Source organism: Acanthisitta chloris, unplaced genomic scaffold, assembly GCF_000695815.1.
Source record: "Acanthisitta chloris isolate BGI_N310 unplaced genomic scaffold, ASM69581v1 scaffold20324, whole genome shotgun sequence".
NCBI classification, from domain to species: Eukaryota; Metazoa; Chordata; class Aves; order Passeriformes; family Acanthisittidae; genus Acanthisitta; species Acanthisitta chloris.
This window is the reverse complement of record NW_008671267.1, coordinates 1-12,679: the sequence shown is the minus strand read 5'-3', so window position 1 is coordinate 12,679 and position 12,679 is coordinate 1. Positions and strand designations below refer to the sequence as shown.

At 46.4% G+C, this 12,679-nt stretch overlaps 1 protein-coding gene across 1 annotated transcript in view; it reads right to left on the bottom strand.

Annotated features, from left to right (window-relative positions):
- The window catches only part of NKIRAS1 (NFKB inhibitor interacting Ras-like 1), a 12,661-nt gene extending 670 nt beyond the window's left edge, over window positions 1-11,991 (bottom strand). Inside the window, exons 1-3 of the mRNA XM_009074041.1 lie at window positions 11,897-11,991; window positions 10,801-10,931; window positions 2,550-2,791 (exon numbers count right to left, since the gene is read on the bottom strand). Coding sequence (XP_009072289.1) covers window positions 2,550-2,791; window positions 10,801-10,894 — 336 coding nt within the window. The 5' untranslated portion in view covers window positions 10,895-10,931; window positions 11,897-11,991. The remainder of the gene's footprint in view (window positions 1-2,549; window positions 2,792-10,800; window positions 10,932-11,896) is intronic.
- Window positions 11,992-12,679: the final 688 nt, after the last annotated feature.

Here is a 12,679-nt window from a genome sequence, read left to right as displayed (position 1 = left end):
CGCCCCTGATTGCTTGAAAGGAAACAATACCCAAGAGATCCAAAGTTACACAGTGCTATTCTCCACTTACTTGGCAATTGAGCTGCCCTAGACAAATGATAAGAGCATGACATCTGAGTAGGTCAGAGCAGCGGATGCTTGAGAAATGAAAAAATGCACAGCAGCAGAGAAAGCCTGGACCCACAGCTGTGGATTTTGCCCCATTTGTTTCTTTCCCAAGCCCCAGGCCACAATATAAATAAAGCCAACCGTTCCAGCAGCTCGGGCAGGCTGGGCCCAGCTCCTCCGGCTCTCCGGCCCCAGGCACCGAGAGCCATCGGAGGGACCGAGGCAGGCAGTCTGCCCGAAGGGACAGATAAGCACCAGCACTATCCTCTGGGAAGCAGCTTCAAGAGCAGCTGGTTAGCTAAGTAGAGCAGCACAGCAGTATCGAGTCAGACCCGTAGTTGTAAGGACCCATCAAAGTGACTTCTGTACCACCGAGACAGTGCAGGGTGGCTGAGCTCAGTAAGTGAAGTGCCGAAGGTAGTGCTGGCCACGTGAAGTTACTGTTTCTCCTTATTTTAAGTTAACCATTTTCTAAAAATGTTTCACCAGCATCAGCTCTCTGGGGAGACCGTGACTACGTTTATAGTTCAAGGTCCTCAATCAAACTCTGGTCTCCTCTCTACAACAGTGGTTTGACAAAGATCAACTGATAAAGTCTTCTCTTGCTGATGATTTGTGGGTTTTCCTGTGGCCACACCTGCTTGCTCTTTCCTGTTCATCAGCCTAACTCCAGGATGCCTTCTGTTTCTTTCCAGCTGGAGATGTTTGTGCTGTTCCTGTGAGGTCTGAGGCTTCCTTTCTTTTCTATAGCAGTGCAGGGTGTGGGAAGAATGCTGTTTGGTGTTTTTTTCCCCCTCTGTGAAAGCTCTGACAGAAGCTATAATCTTCATGTGCATTTACCACATGCCTCCAACTGAATTTTAGCTATGGTTAAGCTCTGTCAGTGTAACAGAACACAACCTCTATTTAGTGTAAAATTTGGCCAGGCTTTAAGGTGCGTGCTGGAGAGTCCCCACAGCCAGCAGAGGCAAGGAACCAGCCATCAGTGCTTTCTGTCATCTGCCACACAACAGGGGACTGTGCCGCTCAACAAGTTGAAGTTCTGCCAGCTCAGAAGCACCATGTGTGGAGATACATCCCTAATTCAGTTAGGGATTCATTCTAGCAGAGCTGAAACTTCAAGTCATAGAATCATGAATCCAGTGATTAACAGCTATCTTAAGGTAGGACTCCTGATCTCACCTTCTATGCTTCAAAGCCTACTTTATATGGACTGGAAATCACAGGAATTAAGCTGATTTATCCATCTTATTGTGGGCACCACTCTTCTGATTATGTTATCCTCAGTCAAAATCACAACTTTAAGCTCTCCCAAAGGATAAGCAAACTGTCTGTTTTCTAAAACACCTTCATGCAGTGAGAGAGAAGAGTTCTGACAGCTAACGTAGAAGAGAGGGGCACAGATCCTGTTGGGGCTGTGACTCCCTCTCCACATTACAACACACTGTATTGTAACAAGTCAGGGTCCTCACAAAACATAGCACCTGGGAAAAATTGCCTGATTGTCCACCTTCCCTTGCCCTGCAGGGGAGTTATGATTGACTCCCATATGCCTGATATACGTGACAGACTGCAGCTCACACCAGCCCTACCAGCTAACATACCTCTCCTGTGACTGCACATTCGGCTGCTGTCAAACTTGGAGCCTGCCTTCCTCCACCACCCTGTGTGCTGTCAGTACAAAACAAGTTACAGTTTTGGAAAGTCTCTCCCTATCATTATCCAATTAATTCTTCATGCATTTTTTTTAAACAGCATAAAACAGGCATTTGGAAAGCTGTAGGCTAAAGACATTTAACAGGGAAAACTACTTGAGAATATAAAGATACTGTAGGAAAAGCCGTAATGCTAATGCCACATGCAAGTTATATTTGTTTAGCTAAGCTGGAACACTGTCAGCTGAAAACACTAGCTGCTTTCTAAGGGAAAATAGAGCAGTCATTTCACACAATTGAATTGATTCAATATGGTTGTTAAAATACATTAAAGCTGCTTTGCCAATTGACTAATGTCTGGGAGACCCATTGTCAATTACGCTAGTTTGTAAGCCATCAAGTACATGAATACAAAACAAACAAAGATAATGCCCTTCGTTATATTATTCTATGCACTTGACTTCCCCTGTACAATATCTAAAAAAACATATGAGCTGCACTGCTGTAGACCATATGTTTTATTAGCCATAAGTGTCCTGGCTGGTGCATTCAGCTGACTGAATTTTAGCTGTAGTAGAGGAAGTAAGGAGGGGGGAAAAAAAAGCATTCTTTTGCATGACCGGCATGGCATGTGAATTAGACTTCCCCAGCATGAGAAAGCTTCCTTTTGCTAGGTTGCCCAAGGCTGTGGGCACATTTGTTTTCCTTTGTACACGAAACAAAATCTATGCTTTGCAACCTTAACTTCCTATCACTGATACAGCAATTAGCCAACCGTGCATTTACCTCCTTTTTATCCCTAAAGATGTCGATCTCCTTTTTGAGCAGTTCGACCCTTTGGAAAGCTTCAAGGCTAGTCACAGCATACACCAGAACGAAGCCATCAGCAACAGAGAAATAGTGTTTTGGCAATTCTACACCGTCCTGCAGACCCCTGGTGTCATAAAGCCGTAACTGTTCTTTCACCCCTCGGTCTGTCTCCACCGACGCCAAATACACATCTTCCATTGTGGCACCTTCTTCTAAGCCTGTTTGGAAACAAGCAGGAAAGTCCAACTGGTGTAAGTACAGCACCACTACAGGAATTATTTGCAGTATAGCAGAATTTTACCCCACAATAGCTTTTAGTGCATGTTTTCTAGAGTGACTTGACCTGGACTTGACCTTGCCTGGCACCCCCATGGAGGGCTGTACTCACTGATCACCCACTTGCTATTTCCAATGGTGACACTGGAAATACAACCACCTAATATACAAGTACATGATTATGCCTGTAAAATTAATTTATACAACAGGCACATTCAGAATAGGATAAGATATATGCTCTCCTCCCACGTTTTCCAAACTTCAGCCACCCAGTGTACCAGTTCTGTGCCAAACATGCTGCAAACAGGCCTGCCCAAACCTACCCTCTTGGAAGAACAGCCAAGGAACACCAGGTAACCAAGTACTAACATCCTAAGCCTACTTCTTTGCCTCATAATGAGCTGGATCATACTGCAGAAGCAGGAGCCAAAGGAATAATTCTGGAAATTAATGTGTTGGTGGTACAATTAGCCAACAAGTGAAATCCAGTGAAAGCCAGAAAGGGAAAGGGATATTTGCATGTAAGCAAAGTTGCATACTATATTTACTCAAATACACAGTGAGCTTTTTCCATCCCTTAGGGATTTAAAATGACTCAGATTTGCTAATAGGAGCAAGTTCATCTACTGCAAGGTAAGAGCATACACAAGGTAACAAGCTTTCATATATGTATCACCTGCTCCCTGGTGACAATCTGCATACTGACCCTCCTTCCCTCCTCCTCTCCCCATGATAAATGTGAGGTAATTCAAGGCAGTTTGCTTTGAACTAATTTAAACAATTTATTTCCAAGCCAGACCTGAAAACACATAGATCACCTTAGCTTTGTGTTCCTCCTGGGTGCAGGTGCATGAGATTACAGATCCAAACAAACTATGCACAGCACAGCTGGGTCACTTTCAGAGTTGGTTTTAAGTGTTCACATAAGCCCTCTGCAATCCATGTTTTTGCCTCCACTGCACTCCTATATACAATTGTTTGCTGTTGCAGGGCTACTTTAATGAATCCTGCATTATTCTCTTTGTCTGCCAAAAAGAGACCATTTTAGTGCATTGTTTAAGAAAACACAAGGGATTATCTGGCCTGTGAAAATAAGGATTTTGCCATATTCAATGACACTATTCAAAATACTTCACATTGACAAACAAGCTAAAGCATTCCACCCACGCTGAAATTGTTTGCTGTTGCAGGGCTACTTTAATGAATCCTGCATTATTCTCTTTGTCTGCCAAAAAGAGACCATTTTAGTGCATTGTTTAAGAAAACACAAGGGATTATCTGGCCTGTGAAAATAAGGATTTTGCCATATTCAATGACACTATTCAAAATACTTCACATTGACAAACAAGCTAAAGCATTCCACCCACGCTGATCCCATGATGTTTTTTTGCACAGGAAAATGGCACAAGCTGTTCTTTTCACCCCTCTCTGCACAGCCTTCATAGATCAAACTCTTATTAGGTTTCCAATGATTTAATTTATCTCGCCTCCAAATATAGCCATGCTAATGTGTGGGAGCAAAACTAAGAACAGGAGGACGAAACAAAGGTTAATAAAAAAGAGGAAGCACAAACACATTCCGTGTGGTTGTAGAATGTGTTACAGGAGCATTTTTAAAGACTGAGGTAGTAACAGAGCCCTGTTGTCTAGGCATAGCACAATATTGTTGCCCTGCTTTATTGTGTTGCACAGGCAGGTCAAGAAATTATCTGGCATCAGTAACAACAGCTTTGGCAAGAAGGAATGAATCCTAAGTACCTAGGATTTCTTTTTAGAAAGCAATGGATAAAGTTGTACAGTTTTATTATCATCTAAATGCTGCACTGTAATTCAACAATCTCTAATATACCCACGTTATCCTGTGACAATCTCTTCCTAATGGCATTAAATGCAGCAGTGAAAAGTAGGTCTTTTAACAGCCTATTTGAAAGCGAAGAGGAAAATTTAAGACCCAGGACTTAACTCAGCAGAATAGAGCAACAAATTTTGATGTGAAGGGGGGGGGCACTTAGGAGGGAGTTGGAATTTATGCACCAGTATCAGATTCCAGAGGTGAAATTTCACCTACAGGCACTGGGGGAGGGAGTATATGCAAGTAGTTTCTTAAGTAAACACAGATAATTTTTAGAAATACTTGTGTGACCTTATTCTAGGCCCTGCTTCGAAAGCCCAGACCTCATGCTAACATGCACATCTTGCTGACAGCAATATTTACACTTCTTGTTAGTACTGCCCCACTCAAACACTCTCCTTGTCTCCATTCAAATGTGGGCCACTCTTAAAAGTTGTTTTAAGAGTAGCAAAACTAGTCAGTGTCCTGGAAAGGTGCTAGCACCATCCCATTCCTCCCTGCCACAAGGACCCTGGTTGTCCTTTCCTTCAGTGGCATCCCCAGGCATCCTCCCACCTTCATTACCTGCGTGAGCAAGGGCAGCTTGTGCTGGCAAGTTCCTCCCCTGCAGACTTCTGCCAGCTTGAGTAGGTTTTCCTTGGAGGGGAGTACTACAGTGGGCCAGCTTTCAGGTTCAGAAGTTACAGGGTGAAAGGGTAACTATGTGCACAAACTAGTGCTTTCTTTGAAACAAAAGATGTAAAAACGTTAGGGAGGGAAAGGAGGAACAGGCAGGAGACTGATGACACTCTCTAGGTCCTACTTAGCTGGTACAAATCTTGGGAGAGGCAGAAAGGCCTTTGTGTATGTTACCAACAGCTGCCACAGAGGAACTGCAAGGGGAAGCCTCAGTCATAAACTGAGTGGTGTTTCAACCCCTTGTGGTTTCCCAATGAGGAAAAGAACAGGCTCAATATACTAAAGAATACTGCACGCTCAGGCCAGGCAAGACAGATAAATTGCAAACACCAAAGCAAATAAAAATTACAAGATGGATGGAATTTTAGAAGTTCCCAATTGAATCTTAAATATAAATGCCATGCAAATTTTGTCTCCTTAAGTACTTTTGAAGATCTCCTGTGTAACCTCACCTTCCCTCTTCCCAGAGGAATTCAACAAAATGCTCCTAAAGCCTGCTATTTCTTATGTTTATAAGCTGCAGGATAACAGGCTTTGCATACTTAGACCTCAAATGACAGAGTATCAGAGGATCCCTGACTCAGAGAATAGCTGGGCAGACCTCAGCAGGAGCTGGTCTGTTTAGATTTAGCTGCTAGTGAAGTACTGGTCCTACCAACCAGCAGCCAGGCTGTGAGCCTCAGTTGCAAACATTCAGCTCCATTTTCATCTGTTTCTAAAATGCAAAGCTGACTGCATCATTATCAGGAGGTCGTTTTAATTTAAGAAGCAAAGCTGTAAAGTGTCCCTGCCCATGGCAGGGGGTTGGAAGGAGACGATCTTTAAGGTCCCTTCCAACCCAAACCATTCTATGATTCTATGAATGCATAATTAGGTTAATTAGCCTCCACATCTTTGGAGCTGTGAAAGCCAAAACCCCAAATCCTTCCAGCTGGACCAAAAGAGGCAAATTCTCTCATTACAGGTTCTAACACAGTAGTATATGGTGTTTTCATTCCTAGCTAGTAAGAGGATCTCAAGTAGCTGCTTATGAATAACCTGACCATATACCAGCTATTTACACAGCCAGGAGGCAGAGATAAGGAAAATCATGTTTTCTACAGTAAGAGTTCTCATCTCCTCCTGTTGAGCTGATAAGCTGTACCATAGGTTGAGAGGCCAGAGATATTTTAAAGACAGAAGGAAGATTCCTTTCTGCACCAGCACTGAGCAGGGACACTGTTTAAGGAAAAATACCTATCCCTTTTACAGACATGTCCTGTGCCAAAGTGAAGACAACAACTCTCCTGTTAGCCCTCTCAAGAGAGATCAGACCAAGCAGTGCCAGATACCACAGGTACTTAGTGTGACAATATCCTACTGATAGTCAAGGACCCATTTTGTGACTGAGGAGAACAGACATCCCCTCTTTCTTCAGGATGGCAAGAGAACACGGATGATTTGGACAAACACAACACTGAAGCCACCAAAAAAGAGATCATCCCAGGCACAAGGCAATCACAGAATCATTAAGGTTGGAAAAGACCTCCAAGATCATTGAGTCCAACTGTTAACCCAGCACTGCCAAGTCCATCATGAAACTGTGTCCCCAGGTACCACATCTACATGTGTTTTGAACACTTTCAGGGATGGTGATTCCACTACTTCTCTGGGCAGCCTGTTCCAATGCTTGACAGCCCTTTCTGTAAAGGAATATTCACTAATAACCAATCTAAACCTCCCTAGGCACAACTTGAGGTCATTTCTTCTTGTCCTGCCACTTGGGAGAAGAAACCAAACTGAACCTCGTTCCAGCCTCCTTTCAGGTAGTTGTAGAGAGTGATAAGGTCCCCCCTGGGCCTCCTTTACTCCAAGCTAAACCCCCCACCTCCCTCAGCCATTCCTCATAAGACTTGTGCTTCAGACACTTCCAACAGCTTTGTTGCCCTTCTCTGGACTCGCCCTCTTCTTGTCCTGCCACTTGGGAGAAGAAACCAAACTGAACCTCGTTCCAGCCTCCTTTCAGGTAGTTGTAGAGAGTGATAAGGTCCCCCCTGGGCCTCCTTTACTCCAAGCTAAACCCCCCACCTCCCTCAGCCATTCCTCATAAGACTTGTGCTTCAGACACTTCCAACAGCTTTGTTGCCCTTCTCTGGACTCGCCCCAGCACCTCAGTGTCCTTCGTGAGAGGCCAGGCCCGAAACTGTACACAGTACTCTAGGTGTGGCCTCACCAGTGCCAAGTACAGGGGGATGACCATGGCCCTAGTCCTGCTGGCCACACTATTGCTGATATAGGGCAGGGTGCCTTTGGCCTTTTTGGCCCCCTGGGCACATTGCTCTACATATATATGTATCACATACATATGTGCAATCCTTAACAACTGTCCTGGCCTATGGCAGTATAGACCCGACATGACAAAGCTAAATCTGCATCCATTTCAAACAACTTCTTCTGGGTTTTTTCTGATTCCTTGTATTGGTTTAGCCAGAGAGTCTGCCATGCAACATATACATTATTTTATGCATCTCTGAGAATTTCTCTCATCTTTTTGCCCTCTCCCTTCCTATCCCAGGGCACAAGGCAAACAGCCTTTCTTGCAGTTTAAAGACTAGCACAAAGTCCAATACCATGCATTGTTGCTCACATGCTCCAGGAACAGATATTCCTTTTTGGGATATTCCTCCCTCCTGAGTCCTTTTTCCACTTTCACCTCAAGCAGTCTTAGTGCCTTTGCAAGAGTACTAGCTGCTGACCATGTAAGCAACAGTGGCACTTAGGGACTTCATCCGTGACAAGCCAGAGAGAACTGAAATTGCACATTTTTCTAGGAACAGAAACAGTGCAACTGGGTTTAAAGCACCATCACCAAGCACACAGCCAGGAGCACGGGCTCAAAGCCAAAGGCTTTACATAGCAGCATGAAACCTCCAAGGACACTAATCACTTCCCTGACAGCAGCTGTGCCACCACTCCTTTTTTACAGGAAAGTCAACAGGAGGCACTTAAGTGCTGACATAGACTCATGGCCGATTTACAGCCAGGAGGAGACCCTCATGTCAGTGGCTGTGACACCTCAGAGGGTGGCACCAGACCTTGAGCTCTGAGCCTACAACCAAGTTCCAGCATGCCTCTTGTCACTGTGAGGAGGATGTGCATGCCATCAGGAATGGAAAGGCTCCATGCGTTGGCTCAGCAGTCCTCCCCACGGCTCCCCGGCCCTCGGACCGGCCGCAGAGCTGCTCCTGACGTCAGTCAGGAAGCACAGGTTTTGAAACAGCTTGAGTCCGTGTTGCCATGCCCAGTGAACTGCCTTGCTGTTTGGCTCTGAACTGACAGGCTTTCAGCAAACACACTAGTCCTTTTCTGCCTGCTGCCAAGAAGGCCAGTGGCCAAGATGTACATGTCAGCTTTCGGAAAAAAGGATCAAGATCCAGTAATCACATTTTGAGTGTGAAAGGGCCACCCCTGTGATGGTAGCACCATCAATGGGTCTGTGCAGTTTAAAGTAACTCAGCTAGGGAGGAATCAGAGACTCGTCATTCCTCAAACTCTGTACTTGCTCAGTGAGACTCTCACAGCAGTGTTCTGCTCCTGCAATTCAGGGCTTAAATCAATACAGAGTGCCACAGTAGCTGAAGGTCTCCTGGGAACCATATTCACCAGCCCATACTTCAGGCAGCCTCTGCCACAACTGCCCATGTGCTGAGGAAGAGGCAGGGAGGATGGTAACCACTGAGCAGGACTGCCAGAAACACCAACTGAGCAGTCCATCTCTCCAAATGTGCCTGATGGCACATGCAGATGATATCAAAACTGCTGGGCCATGGCTGTTTGTCTCTTGGGGCTGCAGGGGCTCCATAATGTGCCCTGATCTTGACTCTGCTATCTGCCCTCTTTCTCTGAAACATCTTAGGAATAATATTTGACCAAAATAACGGAGAACAGGAGACTACCATCTTCCTTCTCCCCTTGCACTTCTCCTCTGCTATCAGCTGCTCCCTCCCTTACTGTTAACTCCAAAAACTAAAAGCAGAGCTGCAGGCAAGGAAAACTGATCTTTTCAAGAGGTGGGGGGCAAGGGAGGTCTGTGTTGCTCAATGGTTGAGCTGGAGCAGAGCATTTGGGAGTGACAGAGGGACACCCACAGCCAAACCTCAGGCACGAGGCCTCCCTCTGGTTATGTCAGCCAGTATCCATGACGTTGTATAATCATGTACACGGCTGGCTCCATAAATAGCTCCTCTGATCAGCAACACCCGAATATCCTTCCTGCCTGGGTTGCTAATAGGAGGCAGGAATTAATGCAAGGCAATACGATTTAAGTAACGTGGCCTTGCTTATGCTGCTCGGGTGTCTCTGACGATCACCCAGCCCAGTGCAGATGGAGGAGGCAGGTCAGTAGCAGAGGGAAGAACCTTCAGTATGCAGGTTTTGCAACCTTCACGTTGAAAGGTACACGAGGCTACATGTGCAGGGCTCAGTAGGATGCTGGAAACAGATGTTGCTGCAACATCAGAGGAAATCCTCCTTTCAAACACGGGTATTAGCACGCAGTTCAGTGTCTCGCTTTGCCAGCAAATTCCTCCCATCCACACATTTTAAAGGTGCAGTGCTGCAAAGCACCATTCTAGAAATCCTAGTGTTTACCCAATAACTTAACCCCGTGTCTAATTTACCGGCTCAGGAAAAAGATACAAAGTGATAATCCATCTTCAGTCAAAGCCCTGAGATTCACCCCTGGTGCCACCCCTTATTTCTGGGTGAGGCAGGAATAATTTGTCAGCCTGATGATCATTGCCCTTCCTTTCAAAGCCAAGTCATGTGGAAACAGAGGGAAACATGCCAGCTTTGCCTTCATTGCCTTTCTTTTGTGCATAGCAAATCTCAGATAACCCCTGCTCCTCCCTCAAGTCTATTTTTCCATGGGAGGATTTCTTTGAGAGCTGGGACACTTGGCCTTCAAAGTTCGGCACAGAACATAAGACCAAAAGCTAAGCTGTTTTTCTTTTCAGTACTTTGATTAAATATTAGCCAAAACCAAGCAAAATAAAGCTTGAAGAAGATGAAACAAAAGTCTAAACAGTGTCTCCCCTCATCACATGACATCTATTTATTTTTCAGGCATCCATGGCACCTTTCAGGAAACAAGATAGTTCTTATGTAAATAGGCAGCAAGCTCATCACCTACTTTCTGTGTCTGTTTCTTTATAAACGTTCATGTGTTTTATAACTGCAAACACCACACAAAGGGTTTGTCTTCAAGGCTCTTTTAAAAACTGGTAAGTAAGGGACTATGAATTTCAAGAACTGCCCAGAGATGCAACAAACCCACATTAATTCCCTCCTTCGCCTCAGTGCAGTTTGCAGTCCTCAGTTACTGGTGTTTTGGGGCCCACACAGAACAAGATGCTGGAAAAGGAAAAAGCAAAAACATCTCACCAACAGTATGCTTTCCATAGAGAAGCTGCTCCAAAATCGCAGTCTTTCCCACTGAGGCCATTCCACAAACCACCACCTTGTAGCCCTTTCCCATCTTTCCCAAGAGGGCAGAGTCCGCAGGCAGGCGAGCCCTGTGCAGACACAGGAGGCTGTTAGCCTGGCACGGCAGCGATCGGCACCGGCGGGAGCAGAGCCCACGGAAGGGGAGCGGCGAAACACGACGCAGCGGGTGACTCCAAGGCACAACTCCCTCCCAGGCACTCGCCAGAGACTGATATTTTTAGGACTAGGGTTTCCTCCCACACCATTTTTTAAGGTTTTAGGCTGCTGTCAGTGGTGCCAGTGCTTGGCTGCAGCCTCGACACCTGTCCTGTCAGGCTCAGGGAGGCTGCAAGTGCTGAAGTGTGCGAACCCCCTTGGGCAGGGGATGTGTTTGTTCAGGTGTGTGTGCACTGTGTTACTAGGCTTCCCAGTTTTATAGAGGGCCTGATGGTATCTGGTGGTACCAGGGTGGCTGCTGGAAATGCAGAAAATGATTGTTCCTTCCCTTTCATTTTACCCACAGAAAATTTCTAGCATTTGCAGGCTAGCAGCTATGAAACAGGAGTGTTAAAGGCAGAGGAGCACAGGAAGGCAAAAGCAAGAGCAAGTTTTTTTGGTGTGCTTTAAATCAGTTTGAATGCATGGGGGTTGGTTTTAGCAGGATGTGTCCAGCAGCCAGGTGCAGCTCCCTCAGCTAGTGAGCCATGGCAAGGCAGCAGGCCCTAACTCAGTGTGCTGTTTCATAGAATTACAGGGGTTGGAACGGACCTTATAGATTATCTTGTCCAAACCCTCCCTGCCCTGGGCAGTGACACCTCCCCACTAGATCAGGTCCCTCAAGGTCTCATCCAACCTGGCTTTGAATACTGCCAGGGTTGGGGCATCTACTACCTCCCTGGGCAACCTGTGCCAGTATCTCACCACCCTCACAGTCAAGAACCTTTTCCTAATATCTAGTCTGAATTTTCCCTCTTTCAATTTGTACCCATTGCCCCTAGTCCTGTCACTGGACATTGGTTTGGAGCCATTTGCCACAGAGAGTCATGAAGAGTACCTTCTTTGTACCAGGAGGGGCTGGCGTTGTCCTGCTTCGATTCCGGTTTAACCGGGTAACACTTCACAACCCAAACTGCTCTGCAAAGCGCACACTGAAAAACAGAAAGGTCATCCTGCAGCAGCAGGGAGGACTTGCAGGCTGGGAGAGAGCAAATCATAGAATGGCTTGGGGTTGGAACGGAGCTTAAAGGTCCTCTCCTTCCAGTCCCTCTGCCATGGACAGGGATGCCATGGACAGGGATGCCATGGACAGGGATGCCATGGACAGGGATGCCATGGACAGGGATGCCATGGACAGGGATGCCATGGACAGGGATGCCACGGATGACATGGACAGGGATGCTGTGGACGGGACGCTGTGGACAGGGATGCTATGGACAGGGATGCCGTGGACAGGGATGCCGTGGACAGGGATGCTGTGGAGTGGACAGGGATGCCATGGACAGGGATGCTGTGGACAGGACGCTGTGGACAGGGATGCCACCCACTAGACTAGGCTGCTCAATGCCCCAGCCAACGCGTGCAGCACTGTATGCAGGAGGGATGGGATCAGGAGCAGATTGGCATGCAAAGCCTGGGCCTTGGCCCCAGCTCGGGCTGCTCACGCTCACCGCGTCGGGAAATCTCTCCCGGGACTCCCCAGAGCTGCAGCACCAGGCACTCCATGGTGCCCCCCCCCCAGCCCCGCCGCTGCAAAGCTCTTAGGGTTGTTTTTAGGGCTTTTTTCGCCCCTAGGGTTTATTATTTCAGAGTATGATTTTTTATTATTATTAATTTAAAG